The sequence below is a fragment of the Ovis aries genome, chromosome 25, assembly GCF_016772045.2.
Source record: "Ovis aries strain OAR_USU_Benz2616 breed Rambouillet chromosome 25, ARS-UI_Ramb_v3.0, whole genome shotgun sequence".
In the NCBI taxonomy this organism is placed as follows: domain Eukaryota; kingdom Metazoa; phylum Chordata; class Mammalia; order Artiodactyla; family Bovidae; genus Ovis; species Ovis aries.
In genome coordinates, this window is record NC_056078.1 from 23,894,487 (window position 1) to 23,909,737 (window position 15,251).

The 15,251-nt window shown below is 41.0% G+C and overlaps 1 protein-coding gene across 4 annotated transcripts in view; it reads left to right on the forward strand.

Annotated features, from left to right (window-relative positions):
* Window positions 1–12,146, forward strand: part of MYPN (myopalladin) — an 87,974-nt gene extending 75,828 nt beyond the window's left edge. For all 4 annotated transcript variants that reach the window (XM_042240770.2, XM_012105168.5, XM_060406836.1 and 1 more), the window contains 6 exons: window positions 612–691; window positions 1,896–2,022; window positions 3,206–3,413; window positions 5,079–5,244; window positions 8,943–9,076; window positions 11,766–12,146. In XM_042240770.2, coding sequence (XP_042096704.1) covers window positions 612–691; window positions 1,896–2,022; window positions 3,206–3,413; window positions 5,079–5,244; window positions 8,943–9,076; window positions 11,766–11,935 — 885 coding nt within the window. In that variant the 3' untranslated portion in view covers window positions 11,936–12,146. The remainder of the gene's footprint in view (window positions 1–611; window positions 692–1,895; window positions 2,023–3,205; window positions 3,414–5,078; window positions 5,245–8,942; window positions 9,077–11,765) is intronic.
* The last annotated feature ends 3,105 nt before the right edge of the window (window positions 12,147–15,251 follow it).

Below are 15,251 nucleotides of genomic sequence, written 5' to 3' on the forward strand. Positions count from 1 at the left end.
TTTGGTAAAAGTTGGAAAGTCATAATATTTCACTTTCTTTTTCTGAAAAGATCAGGACTTAAAATCCCCCTTAAAAACATGGCAGAATATGTATACATATAGCTGATTCACATTGTTATATAGCAGAAAATAACACAACATTGTAAAGCAATTATACTCCAATAAATAAATAAGTATAAAACTGAAAAAATTATGGCAGAATAAATATTTCCAACTACTATGACAATAGAAGGTACAGAACTATAATTTCTACTCTCACCAACTCCTATTAAAATGTTTTGAAGATAATCTCTATTGAGGAAAGCATAAAAATACTTGGCCATGATCTCTGCATGTGCCTGCAAATAATATTAACTGCATTAAGAACTCAATTTTTTTTACATTTGTGTCTGTTCATTTTCAGCTTAAAAATGAAAGGCATCACAATATTCTTAAAAATCCTTTTCCCTGAAATGTTAACAGCAATTTAAAGAGTTATATTGTTTTTATCCCCCCTCCAAAAAACTCATAATAGCCAAAAGCTAATAACACTTTGGTCCAGAAAAATGTATATATATTGAAAAAGTAGGGAGTTCTTTTTATTTTAATCTCTTTCCTTTTCTGTTTCTCAGGGGAGAATCAGTTGTTCTGGCCACTTGATGGTACAAGGTTTGCCCATCCGAAGTCGACTAACAGCTGGTCAGTCTCACAGGTAAAAACAGTAAGAACCTCACTTCTCCAGCCCCTCCCAAGCATCCGCCTGCTGCAATGAGCACTGAAGTATTGGGCCTATAAACTGTCACCTGAAGTGTAGTCCTCCACCTGAAATATTGGCATCACTTGGGAGCTTGTTGCAAATGCAGAATTCCAAGCCCCACCCAGACCTACTGATCAGAATGTAAATTTTACTCAGATCCCCAGGTGATTCACAAGTGTATTAAATTTGAGAAGTATTGGTTCACAGCACATTTTTAACGTTCAAAATTTGTAACCATCCCTAGCACCTGTGCATATAATATATAAATCAGACTGAACTAAGTTACCTTTTCCTTAAAAAACGGAAACTGTTCATGAGTATATGTATGCTAATAAAATATTTTTGTTGTCATTATCTCCAACATAACAATTGTCTCCAACATAGCAAACTAACTTTCCTCCTCTCTGACTTTATTAATGTTGAGAAGAGAGAGCTTGGCTTTCTCTTGAGTCGTATGGTGCCACAAAGTCTTAGCAAAGCATTTCATAGTTGCTGACATAGATGAATTAAATTAGACTTACCAAAGGAACAAAAATAGTGACCTACGTTTCAGACACAGTATTTCCCTAACGTTACAACTATACCTTCTTCTTCAGTTTTTTTTTTTTTCCCCTGCTTCAAGAACAACTGTTACTGTTGGTCAGTCTTAATCAATTTAGGTTCATGATCATCTTTAATGGTCTGGCAGAATTTATAAGCCAGGTTACATTTTATTACTCAGAGACACAGGGACTGCAGCTGCCTTGATCTGAGTAATAAACAGGACTTCTCTTTTGGCTCTCATTTGAGGTTCAGATTGAATACTGATTTATTTGTTTATTTTGAAACTTTTGAACAACTGGCCAAACCCAAGGCAAGGGGAGCTGAGTCACTTAACCCAGAAACCCAGAATGACTTCACAGAGAAAAAAGCTAAAGCCTGCTTATTTAATCACAGATCTCACAAGATAATCCTACAATGGTGAGATACTTAATACTTTCTTTTTTCACATCAGCTCCACACTATTACTTATTATTTCTTTATGGTCCAGCAACCCTTACCCACATCCCCTAAAAGAAATCTTTCTCCAAGCCCTATAGCCACGTCTAAATGCCTATATTGTCATATGTTTATGAATTGGTTTCTACTGTTTAATGCCTGAATATGCTTGCTGTTTTAGAGGAAGGTCCCGAGTGCAAGAAAAAGACAAAGAACCCCTACAGGAACGCTTTTTCAGACCTCATTTCCTGCAGGCTCCTGGGGATATGGTGGCTCACGAGGGGCGCCTCTGTCGCCTGGACTGTAAGGTAGCCTCTAGCACCATTTTTGGCGCCAGACCTGTTCAGATTTTGTATTTATTTGTACCTATTTGCACCTATTTTTGTTTGTATTTGTTTTATAGTTGGTTTGGGGGGCTTTTTTTTTTTTTTTGGTGAAAGGGGACTGAGGAACAGAGAGAGAAAGAGACCACTTTTTTCCACCCATAAGGTTCTTTTGGAGCATTTAATACCAGATGAAAGTATCTATTGTATCAAGTTAACTTTATGTTTGTAAAAGACAACCAAAGAGGTGATGTAGTTCAAACATCTTCCGTATGGTACTTGAAAAGTCTTTATTACCATAAAGACATAACGATGATTTTTACATCCTTGAAATGAATTGCTATGAGGTACAGCCTTTGAAAAATTATAGTCACTGGCTCCAAAGCAGTTTATGAAAACAGAAGCTGGTTTCTAATACTAGCTAACATCCACCACCCTTAACTAGTCTATAATATATTCTAACTTTTCCACTGGAAACTAGGTTCAGTTGAACAGCATAGATAGTTCTCAGTATGAACAGAAACTTAAGTTCTTCTGCCCTAACACTGCAGAATGCTACGGAGATTAAGATGCAAATTAGTAAAGGTTTAAGGTTAAATATTTATAGAATCCACTCCTCTAGGTGGATCATGCCCTCAAATTAGTTACCTAAATAATATTTGGGATGGACTATTAATTTCTTCCACCCTAAGTCCTAAAAGAAACCCATCCTGGGTCCACCCCCCAAAGATTCTGATTTAATATAGTAAATGGGCATCAGGATTTTCAAATATTCCCATGTGATTATGACACACAGCCAGCTTTGAGAACACTGGTTTAACGTCTGCCCCTTTCTTGGCTACCTCTTGGTCGTTAGGTATGTAAGCAATATATTATCTCTGAAACTGACACTACAGGCCTATTTTATCTATTTAACTTTTTAATTCTTATCCATTTTAATCTAGTATATAATCATTACCCAAACTGGGGTCCAAATACTATACAGTTTACATTCTCAAGCCCATCCATCAAGATCCCTCTTGTGCTGATGCCCTCATGGAGAGGCTTCTCACCACTGGCATTCCCTCGCTATCTATGTGGTGCCAGATTAGGATGAAGAAGTCAGCCACCAAACAAACCTGCCTGTCATCAGTCTGTCATTTGCCTCAGCTGTCCTCTTGTTTATTAGGTGAGTGGCTTACCGCCCCCGGAGCTGACGTGGCTGCTCAATGGCCAGCCTGTCCTCCCCGACACCTCCCACAAGATGCTGGTCAGGGAGACCGGAGTCCACTCTCTGCTCATTGACCCGCTCACTCAACGCGATGCGGGGACCTACACCTGCGTTGCTACCAACAAAACTGGGCAGAATTCCTTTAGCTTGGAGCTCACTGTAGTAGGTAAGGTTTGCTGCTGGGACCTCTAAACATGACTCCCTCCAAAGATACTGCCCAAATATGCAGAGCCCCTGATGTAATTCCTTTGTCCTTTGCCCCACCGAGCCTCACCTCAGTTTCCCCTTCTCTGTAGTAAGGGCCATGTTTCCTACATTGCTCTCAAAAACATATCAGTAAGCTAAAAACATAATGCGGTACCTTGTGTATATCATGCTTGCAATAAATGATAGTCATTGTAATAAGTAACCAATCAATTAATTACTAATTGACTATCACTCCGGGAGTTGGTGATGGACAGGGAGGCCTGGCGTGCTGTGATTCATGGGGTCGCAGAGAGTTGAACACGACTGAGTGACCGAACTGAACTGAACTTCAGTCACTTCCCTTACAGTTCATCACTCCAGGGTCTCCGCCTACCCCAAGCTTCTATGCCTTTGCATTAATGGTCCCTTTACATGGAATGCCCTTCTTTGACTAGCAACCTCCTACTCATTCTCTAAGACTTATTTCACATGCTACCACAAAGGTACTGCGGACCCACCAGGCACCTCCTCCTCTATGTCCATAGCACTCAGTAAAGGAGAGACTCTTACAGCGCTCATGGCTTCTGTGTAACTATTTTCTCTTTGCCTCCCTGAAGAGACTATGAGCCTCTGAGGCCACAGAAGCTTGTTCTTCTGTGCATCTCTGATGTCTGACTCAGTGCCTGGAACATGGAAGGCATTCAATCAATAACTAAACAAATGAATCCTTACCTTACAAGATGCTGTCAACAAACACTAATGTCTACAGTCATCATCCCCTGGGAGGTGCCAGCCCCTAGAATTAGCTTTCAGAATGAATGAATTCTTCCATTGAACTTTCTCTTGCTAGCTCCCTTGCATGGCCCCTAAAAGAAATCAGGACGGCATCCGAATGTTAACCTTCTCTCTAGGCTGTTTCCTAGCTGTTTCTTCTATATTATTTTCTTTTTTTCCCACTCTTAATCCCCTCTCCCAACAGAGTAGGAAAAGCACATTCTGCGAGGATACACTGGTTGCAGCTTTTACTTTTTTCCCACTGTTTTGCTAAAGTATGGCTGCTGGAACCCTGAGATAGGAGGTGTCTTTGTCTTAACTGATTCTGCTGGGGGAAAAAAAAAATGCCTCCTTACGAAACATAATTTGTGGTGTGTTTTTTTTAATAGTATACTTCTTTTGATTTTTATGGAGCAATAAAATTTCTCAAGGTAAAAAATTGAGGGAAAATATACCTTCTACAAAATAACCTCCTCTAAAAAAGAAAACAAAATATATTTAGTACATAAAATATATCATTTCTCAGAGTTTACTGCTGAGCAATAAAAGAAACTCCCTTAATTCCACACCTACCATTTGCCTCCCACGTGTATTACCCAAATCCTTGACCATTGTCTCTCAAAAGATAGGCAGAAAAAATAAAATTTAAAAAAAAATTTTTTTAAGATAGGTAGAAGCAGTTTTCTCATTTCTTTTTAAAATCATTTTTGGAGCTTTTATCAAGGCAGTGATCTTCACTAAGAAGCTTGAGAAGTGTTCTAAAGAAGAGAGAAGTGGGGGTGCTCACTCAGATTCCAGAACTGTCCTGTATTTGAGGCATGGAGCCCAAGGCACTTACTATTCAAACTAGCATGGCTCTTCTCTCATTCAGCCAAAGAAGTGAAGAGGGCACCTGTAATCCTGGAGAAGCTGCAGAACAGTGGTGTTCCAGAAGGCCACCCCGTGAGACTGGAGTGCCGGGTGATAGGCATGCCTCCGCCCGTGTTCTACTGGAAGAAAGACAATGAGACCATCCCTTTCACCAGAGAGAGGATCAGGTACAGCCTCCACACTTGGTCAAGTTCAGCAAAGCTCATCAGGCCAGCCAGATAAGTCTTCAGCCTTTTGAATCTGGCTCCTTTCACTTGGCATAATGCATTTGCTTTAACCATGTAACTGTGCTTATCAAGAATTTATTCCTTTTTGTTGCTGAGGGTTAGTCCATTGTATAATGTCCCACCATTTAAAAACTTTATTATTATTATTATTTTTTGCACCGCACGGCCTGCAGGATCTTAGTTCTCTGACCAGGAATTAAACCCACACCCTCTGCAGGGACTTCCCTGGTGGCTCAGACGGTAAAGCATCTGTCTACAATGCAGGAGACCAGGGTTCAATCCCTGGGTTGGGAAGATCCCCTAGAGAAGGAAATGGCAATCCACTTCAGTGCTATTGCCTGGAAAATCCCATGGACAGAGGAGCCTGGAAGGGTACAGTCCATGGGGTTGCAAAGAGTCGGACAAGATGGAGCGACTTCACTTTCACTTTTTCACCCTGCAGTGAACATAAATCACTGGGCCACCAGGGAAGTCTCTAAAACCTTAATTTTTCAGCTTAAAAAGGTTTGAGGGATTTATAAAGATCTTGCATGTTTTTGTCCCGTGTCTTTTTGCGTGTCACACGTCACATGTGTCATTTGTCTTTTCGTCATGTGTCATGTCATGAGTTATATTAGTACCCAAAACCTTTTAATTGTAAAAAGCAAAAATAAAATAAGCCAAAAAAAAAAAAAAGCGAAACAAAACATTATGGCAATACTCCTTTTCCATCTGTCACTACATGGCTATTTTTTAAGTAAATTTAAGGATCCAGGTTCTCTAAATGGGTGCCTTGTTTAATTTCCTAATTTCCTCTGAGGTGAAGTAAAGTGAAAGTCGTTCAGTCATGTCTGACATTTTGTGGCCCCATGGACTGTAACCTGCCAGGCTCCTCTGTCCATGGAATTCTCCAGGCCAGAATACTGGAGTGGGTAGCTTTTCCCTTCTCTAGGGATCTTCCCAACCCAGGGATCGAACCCAGGTCTCCCACATTGCAGGCAGAGTCTTTACCATCTGAACCGCTAGGGAAGCCCCAATTTCCCCTAACCATCCTTAATTCTTTGCCATTTTGTTTTTATGCCACAAGGGCAACTTGTGCACAGAAACTGCCACTGAGAAATTATTACTACTGAGAACTATTTCTTCACAGTAAACTAAATTTGTCCTAAAGGATATTGGCTTTTATAGAACCTTAGCATCTAAAAAGTCTAAGTATAAAAAGGTCAGGATTTTCCTCTGGTAAAACATAAGCAAGAACAGAGAATATACTTGAGTTAACACTTCAGTGTAAATTAACAAAACATGTTACACTCAGCCTGAAATTCTGGTATAATTACGCAGGACGGCAGTACGCAGTCAAGGTTAGGAACTACAGATGTAGAGAAAACAGAAGGAAAGGACATGCAGATTTCCTCCTGAACGGAACTAAGTTAAATGCTGCCATGCCCAGTTGATTATATTAAGAAACACTCCCTCCACCCTAAAGACTACACAGAAAACTATTAGAACTAATGAATCATATATTTTAAACGTATAACCAGCAAGGTCCTACTATATAGCACAAGAAACTCTGCTCAATGTTACGTGGCAGCTTGGATAGGAGGCAAGTTTGGAGGGGCTGAGTCCCTTTGTTGTTCACCTGATACTATCACAGTGTTGTCTGTTAACTGGCTCTGGTGGTGATTTAGTCACTAAGTCGTCTCTGATTCTTGCGACCCCACAGACTGTAGCCTACCAGGCTCCTCTGTCCATGGGATTTTCTAGGCAAGAATACTGGAATGGGTTGCCATTTTCTTCTCCAGGGGATCTTCCCAACTCAGGCATCAAGCGTGGGCCAATTGAGCCACCAGGGAAACCCCAATACAAACTATAAAGCTTAAAAAAAAAATCCTCCCCCTGCAAAAGAACTGATGAATGAATTCAGCAAAGCAGCAGGATACAAAACTAACACACAGAAATATGTTGCATTTCTTTACACTAACAAAGAAATATCAGAAAGTTTTTTTTAAATCCCTTTTAAAATCACATCAAAATAAAATACTGAGAAATAAACCTGACCAGGGAAGTCAAGGACTTACATGCTCAGAACCTTGATAAAGGAAATTGAAGATGCTTCAAAGAAACGGAAAGATATCCCATGCTTTTGGATATCCTTGAGTGGTTCTGGCACAAAAACAGACAGACATGGATCAATGGAACAGAATAGAGAACCCAGAAACCCACACACCTAGAGTAAATTAATCTTTGATGAAGGAGGCAAGAATATACAGTGGAGAAAAGACAGTCTTTTCAGCAAGTGTTGGGAAAGCTGGATAGCTGCATTTAAACCAATGAAGTTAGAACACTCCCTCACACCATACGCAAAAATCAATTTGAAATGAATTAAAGATTTAAATATAAAACATGACACCATAAAACTCCCATAAGAGAACTTAGGCTAAGCATTCTCTGACATAAATCATAGCAATGTTTTCTTAGGTCAGTCTCCCAAGGCAACAAAATAAAAGCAAATATAAACAAATAGGACCTAATCAAACTTACAAGCTTTTGCACAGCAAAGGAAGCTATAACAAAATGAAAAGACAATCCACAGAATGAGAGAAAATAACATAAGCAATAAAGACAATCCACAGAATTAGAGAAAATAACGTAACCAATAAAGGCTTAATTTCCAAAATATGCAAGCAGCTCATACAGCTCAATATCAAAACAAACAAACAACTGAACCAAAAACCAGGCAGAAGACCTAAATGAACATTTCTCCAAAAAACATATCCAAATAGCCATCAGTCACATGAAAAGATGTTCAACATTACTAAGTATGAAAGAAATGCAGATCAAAACTACAGTGAGGTACCTATACCCATCACCTCTCACCAGTCAGAATGGCCAACATAAAAAGTCTGCAAATAATAGGGGCTTTCTGGTGGTCTAGTGGTTAAGACTCTGTGTTTCCACTGCATGGGGCACAAGTTTGATTCCAGGTCAGGGAAGTTCTGCACGCCACAAGGTACCCAGCCAAAAAAAGTCTACAAATTATAAATGCTAGAGAGGGTGTAGAAAAAAGGGAACCCTCCTACACTGTTGTGGTGATGTAAATTGGTGCAGCCACCATGGAGAAACCACTAGGGAGAACAGCAGGGAGGTGCCTTTAAACATCAAAAGCAGAGTTACCATATGATCCAGCAATCCCACTCCTGGGCATATATCCAGAAAAGATGAAAACTCATTTGAAACACTGCAGCACTACCTACAAAAGCCAAGATGTGGAAGCAACCTAAGAGTCCATATACAGATACAGACACAAACATACATATACATACAGTGGAATATTACTCAGACATAAAAAGAATGAAATAATGCCATTTGTAGTAATGTGGATGGGCCTAGAGATTACCATACTCGATGAAGTAAGTCAAACAAAGAAATGTTATATGATATTACTTACATGTGGAATCTAAAAAAAATTATATGTGAACTCATTTACAAAATAGAAAAAGATCCACAGACATAGGAAAAAACTTATGGTTACTGAAGGGAAAAGGGGGAGGGGAGGGATAAACTAGGATCTTAGGATTAACTACTATATATACAAATGAGTTTCTGGGAACCCTAAACTCTCTCCAGATACAATGCAATATACTCTTTCTTTTCTCCAGCATGCACCAGGACACAACTGGGTATGTCTGCCTCCTCATTCAGCCAGCCAAGAAATCAGATGCTGGATGGTACACGCTGTCAGCCAAGAATGAAGCCGGCATCGTGTCCTGCACCGCCAGGCTGGATATATACGGTAGGTATAATGGCATCGGTTGACCTATGTGATAGGCAGCTTAAAAATCTTTTTTTTTTTTTAGGATTGGTGTAGTATGTTTTCATAAATGAATTAATTGGTTTTTATTTTAGTGCTTACGATATGGATTTTTAAAGTCATTTTATTCTACTCACCTCAGGGCTTTTGTACACTCTTCCATTTCACTATAAGGTTAACCTCCTTCCAAAAGAGGTTTTTTCTGTACTTCTAATACAGCTACTTCGGAGCATACATGGGCCTGTACTTATGATCACCCAGCATCTTCATGCCATCCCCTTGCTGCCATGGGTCACCCATGGGAACCCCTTCCCCATGCCTGTAATTCCCCAGTCATAACTCCACATGGCAGAATTTTCCAGACCCTATTCATCTGTTAATTCTTCCACAAATATTTATTACTCTCATCTCACAATCAGATTAATAACAGAGAGCTGTCCTGAAAGTGACAATCACTCAGTTGTGTCCAACTCTTTGCAACCCCATGAACTATACAGTCCATGGAATTCTCCAGGCCAGAATACTGGAGTGGGTAGCCTTTTCCTTCTCCAGAGTATCTTCCCAACCCAGGGAAACCCAGGTCTCCCACATTGCGGGTAGATTTTTTACCAGGTGAGCCGCAAGGGAAACTTTCACCCTTAGATAGTCCCAAACACGTGAGATTACTGTAATTGTTACTACCCTCCTTTAAATGCCAAAGAAACACACTCAGAGAGGCTAAGTGATTACAGCTTGAAAGTAAATTCAGATTTTTTACATCATTCCTTCGAGTCATGTTTCTAAATATTTAACAAATTAATCTTTACTAATGTATTTGTGTCCTCTACTATTCTCCTCTATAATTTTGACATTAATTGGCATTTTTAAGAAATATTTCTTAACCCAAAAGAGTAATCCTTTTTTTTCTTTAAAAAAAACTAACTGGTTGGGTTAATATTCCTTACTGATTTAACATGATGAACCAGAATAACAAAGAAGAAAAAGTAACTCTGCCTAGAACCTGAGGCCCCTGCTACTCAGGTGCACACCAGATGCCTTCCCCTTTTTTTGGCACCACATAGGAGTCCCGGCCTGCCATTTTCCCTCAATCTAATATTTAGAGGAAATATATAGCTTTCTGGTTATTCTCCCTAATCTGTCAACTTGAAATTCAATTGTGAAGGAAGTTTGACTCTAAGGTACTTTCCCCTGGAAGGGTCCGGAGAAAGAGAAGCCACTGATATGTTTCTTAATCTAAGCTAATGCCTTAACCATTTCACCCACTTCACCATGTCGGAAGGAAACGAGAAACTCCTACCAATAAGCCCTGAAACCGATGACACTTGTCCGGATCCTGCTCTTCCGTGGCGGAGCCCCCACTTCAGTTTATCCTGGCTCGCGACTCCCAGACTCCTGTCCTGATTCCACAGCTCGAAAAACGGGAGGCGCTGTTTTGTCAGCCGGGACCCGGGTGTGGGAGAAGGGATGGAGGGCTAAGGCTGAAATCAATCCACTTCACCCCCCACAACCACTTCCTACCTGCCCGAGGAACCGGGACAGTAGGCATCCCTCCTCGCCCGCAAAGGAGGGCTTCTAAGAGTAGCTCCTGTCAGGTTAAGATGCCGAGACAGCTGAGGAAAAGCTAAGAGGCAGAGGGGCCGCGGCGAGGGACTTGACTAGTTCGCGGTTGCTTCACTGAGAACCTGCTCTCTTGTGGAATCGCTATTAAGTTTTGTCCTGTTTTGTAGCTTTCCAAATTTTATTTTAATCAGTTCACCCAGAGGCATTTAGACCCTGAAAAACTAATTTGAAATAATGAAATCAACAAAGAGCCCATTTATAACTGGGAATGCTACCAGCATCCATAATTCCCCAGGACCCAGAGCATCAATGCTTCCCACCTGGCGTTCCCTGTTCGCCACCGCCAGGATCTTGGAAACCTGATGAGAGGGCTGCTTGGTAATTTCTCAGTCAGAGGCAACACCCAGGACTGAGCAGTTTGGATGGATACTTCATTCAGGACATGATCAAGCCTAAAGATCCTGTCTGCTGAAACCAGGATCCCCCTTGGACAGTGTTTAGTGAACATGGAAATTCTAACACATTCTCTTTTGTCCCCCAACCCTTGTTGATTGCATATGTTACTTTTCAGTCTTCTGGCTATAACTAACTAGAACATGATTAGGGCAGTAGGTAGGTAAGTAAGAGTGATTAGGATGAGCAGTAAGTACTGGTCAGAGGTCTGGATTCATCTTTTGTCTTCCATTTCCACAGATATCTCATCTCCTCCTTCTGAGGAGCCCTCCCTTGAGAGCCTACAACTCTCTCTACACCCACACTCCACCCCAGCCCCTGTAGATTCCATGCTAGGTCAGTGATGTAGGTCAGGAGATAATTTTAAGATATCACCCTCATCACCTACTCTTCCTTCTTATAGTCCCAGATTTTGCTGGATTAGAATCATGGGGGTTGGTATTATGGAATCAAGAGATCACAAGCCCAATTTCCCTATTCCTAGCAGGACAGGAGAGATTTTATTGATTTTTTTCCCTTTTTTTTTTTTTTTTTACAAATGAGGCATCATACCAAGATCCCACACAAAGTGTTGGCATGAGGACAGAACGCACCCCTGCTGTGTACCTGCTAGACTGTATTCCTTTGATTGTAACATATGATTTGGTCCATTTTCCAGCTCAGTGGCATCACCAGATCCCACCACCCATGACCGTCCGGCCCAGTGGCAGTCGCTATGGATCCCTCACCAGTAAAGGACTTGACATTTTCTCTGCTTTCTCCTCCATGGAAAGCACGATGGTGTATTCCTGCTCTTCTCGGAGTGTAGTGGAGAGTGATGAACTTTAAGAATGTCTGGGTGCCTGCTGTGTAAGGGGGCAGACTGTGGAGGGGGAAGGAGGACAAACCAGATAAGGTGGTTTCCAAGCAACTGGATTTGAGTAAGTTTCCATGCTGCCGGACCTGTGGCAAGGAGAGCTTTGAGTAAGTCAGCTGGGGACTCCTGCAGTCTCAGCTCTGGGAGAGATGGAGGGCTGTACCTTTTAAGATTCCAACAAAATGAGAAGATAATATGGATGAACCAAAGATATAATGCACCTGCTGTTCACTGCTTTGGGAAAAAGTTAGCATACTCCTCTGCCCTCTGCTGTGTTAGGGGTGTTCAAGGCTCTCCTAAGAGCAATGAGGGGCCAGATGCTTGGGCTGAAAGGAGTTAGACAGTAGTGACCTTAGGTATCTTAACTCACCAAACAATACAAAGGGAAAAGGCAAGGGGGTTGGGGGGAGGTGGTGTCCATCACCTTTCACTGATTGCATTCATAGCAGAAGTTTTAGATTCATTAAATCAGCTTCTACCTGGCACTAGGAGACTGTGCTATACAACTCACATACATAGAGAAGCACTTTTGATGTGCTTATCCTGGGTGTATTGAGCCACATGATAAAGTGCCAAAATGTGCCTGAGATACCAAAAAAAATCACTGAATGCTCAATATTGCACAGTGCACTTATTCTAGAGCCAAAATAGGGACTCACCAGCCTGCCTGCACCATTTTCTTTTGAATATGATGGTGAGTGGTTTTTCTCTCTGAATATATATATAGATTCTATAACTAAAGTGCTGTTAATAAACCAACCAGAAGGAGATCTTCTGTGGGGTCACTTTCAAAACTACTAGCTTCAGTTGCCGCTTGCAGAACTATGCAGGCATCATCATCATCTGCCCATAGAATGACGACTCTCCTGTTTCTCCCCTCGCCCCCAAAGTCTGCACATCTATGAAGCAATGAGAAAGGAAAAAATGCAAACAAGGAGAGGAAGTGATGAGAGAATGGTTTTTGTTGTTTCATTTACCTGAGCAAAGCAGTGGTTGTGGAAGGAGAGGTCTTTAATAGTTGTGAACTGCTTTGAAATCATTAGTCAAATTGCATTTTCTATTCAGAAAATACTATGCTAACTGAAGAAGTGGGAGGGAAAAGGAATGTGCCTCTTTATTCTAACTCACTAATTCAGAATTTGCCTCTCCACCTAAGGAATTTTTAGACTTACATTCACTGTGATAGCCCAGTGCCTAGAAGATTGCTTAGCACAAAATAGACCTTTGATAAATATTCATTGGATGAATGAGTTTTACATTAGAGAAATGTACAATGCATGAACCAGTCAAAACATTGCCCTAGGGATGGTCGTCATGGCACAGTCTGCTCCAGATTCATTAGGAAAACGAACTGGAGTATCTGTTACCAACTCCCTGTGCCCAAGTCTTTGGTGTTCTCTGAGCCAGACACCCTCAGCTGGCATCTTACTCAAGTGAACAAATAGTAATTGCTTAGAAAGGCTTGAAATTTCCTTCACTTTAAGGCAAAGATTTCCAGTATAAAAATAAATTCATTCACTCAAAAAATATTTTGTGTGTCTACTCTGTAAAAAATGCTATGCTAGAGATTGTGGGCCACGCACAAATATGATAACACACAGTCCCTGCCTGCAGAAAGCTTAGAATCTAGCGGGAAAGGTAAGATAAAAGGCATGTCAAGTTCTGCTCTTTGGAGCAAAAATCCTTTTGTCAAAGGGGATTTTCTAGGGCTCTTCATCCTACATTTTTCATGACTCTAGAAATCATCTTAATTGTTTTCAGTCTTTATTTCTAAATAAATATCATGGGTTAATCCTTAAGAAAAAAAGATTTCAGCCAGTTATTTAGCAGAATTATTAGGTTCAATTTCCTTTCTTATGTATGTGGGAACAATAGTAAAGGTATAGGCAACTGTAATGATGTAGAACGCATTCCATACAGAATGCATCTTAGAACACATTGTTTCCATATTGGCTTCTATTATCAAATCTCTTTATGACCAAAGAGCATTTTCTAACTGCAGTATTGCTTCTCCACAGTTGGACACCCAACCTCCTCGTCTAGACAGTTCTCCCGTGAGAGGATATAGTCTTCATTTCTGGGTATAGGCCTTAGCTTTCTGAGGATTTTAGGATATATTCTATTTAGCCACTAGATGGCACTGTTGAGCCTAAACTATAACAAGCTTTAAAATTCCTTGAAGAACCTCGAAGCTGTTGACACTTGGGGCCGGATAATTAGTTGTTGTGGGGGACTCCTCTGCTCCCCGTAGGATGTTGAGCAGCGTCCTTGGCTTCTACCCACTGGATGTCAGTAATAGAGCAGCCACTCCCCAAGTTGTGGCCACCTAAAATGTCCTCAGATATTGCCTTGTGTTACCTGGGAGGCAGGATCCCCTTTGTTAAGAACTACTGTGTTGAACAAATCCAAATTATACTGGAATTCAGTTACAATAAGGAATACTTATATAAGAAATTTCAGTTCTGCTGAGTAACTTTGGACTCAACATATCCAAAATCGATTCACGGTCTTCCCTTTCATAAACCATTCATCATCCTAGTTTAATTGTGGCACCATCACAGTCCTAGTAATCCAGATGGAGTATTTAAGTCATTTTTTGCTTCTATCTAACCAATTGACAAATCATATTAACTCTAACTCTTATTATTTCTTTTATATTCAGGCCTTCCTCTTGTCCCCCTTGTGGTTCCCAGCTCAGACTTTCATTACTTTCTTAATTTCCCTCAATACTTCTGACTTTAACCATAATGAGGCTTCTAAGTGGTCTTCCTGCCTCTAGTCCTGCTTTTTATCCCCACTCAAGTCTAGCCCCGATCTCAGCATCAGATCATTCTTCTAAAGCATTGTTTTATTTGGGCTTCCCAGGTGGCTCAGTGGTAAAGAATCTAATAGCCAATGCAGGAGACACAGGTTCGATCCCTGGGTCAGGAAGATCCCCTGGAGAAGGGAATGGCAACCCCTGCCAGTATTCTTGCCTGGGAACTCCCATGGACAAAGGAGTCTGGTGGGCCGCATCGCATGGGGTCACAAAGAGTTGGACACAACTTGGCACACACTGCTTCATTCATATCATTCCTCTAATTTTCGAACCCTAAGTGATTCCCTGGAGCCAACCCAGGCCAGCTGTTCTGCCCACGCTGTTCAAGCCTTGCTCCAATGTGGTCCCAAAGCTTTTCATCCATTACTCAGAAAACACACCCAGGGCACCAGTAAAATTAACGCAGGCCCCTGCTTTCTGCCCATGTGGCTCTTTTCTGCCTCCACCTGGAATACTCTCCCCAATCCCTA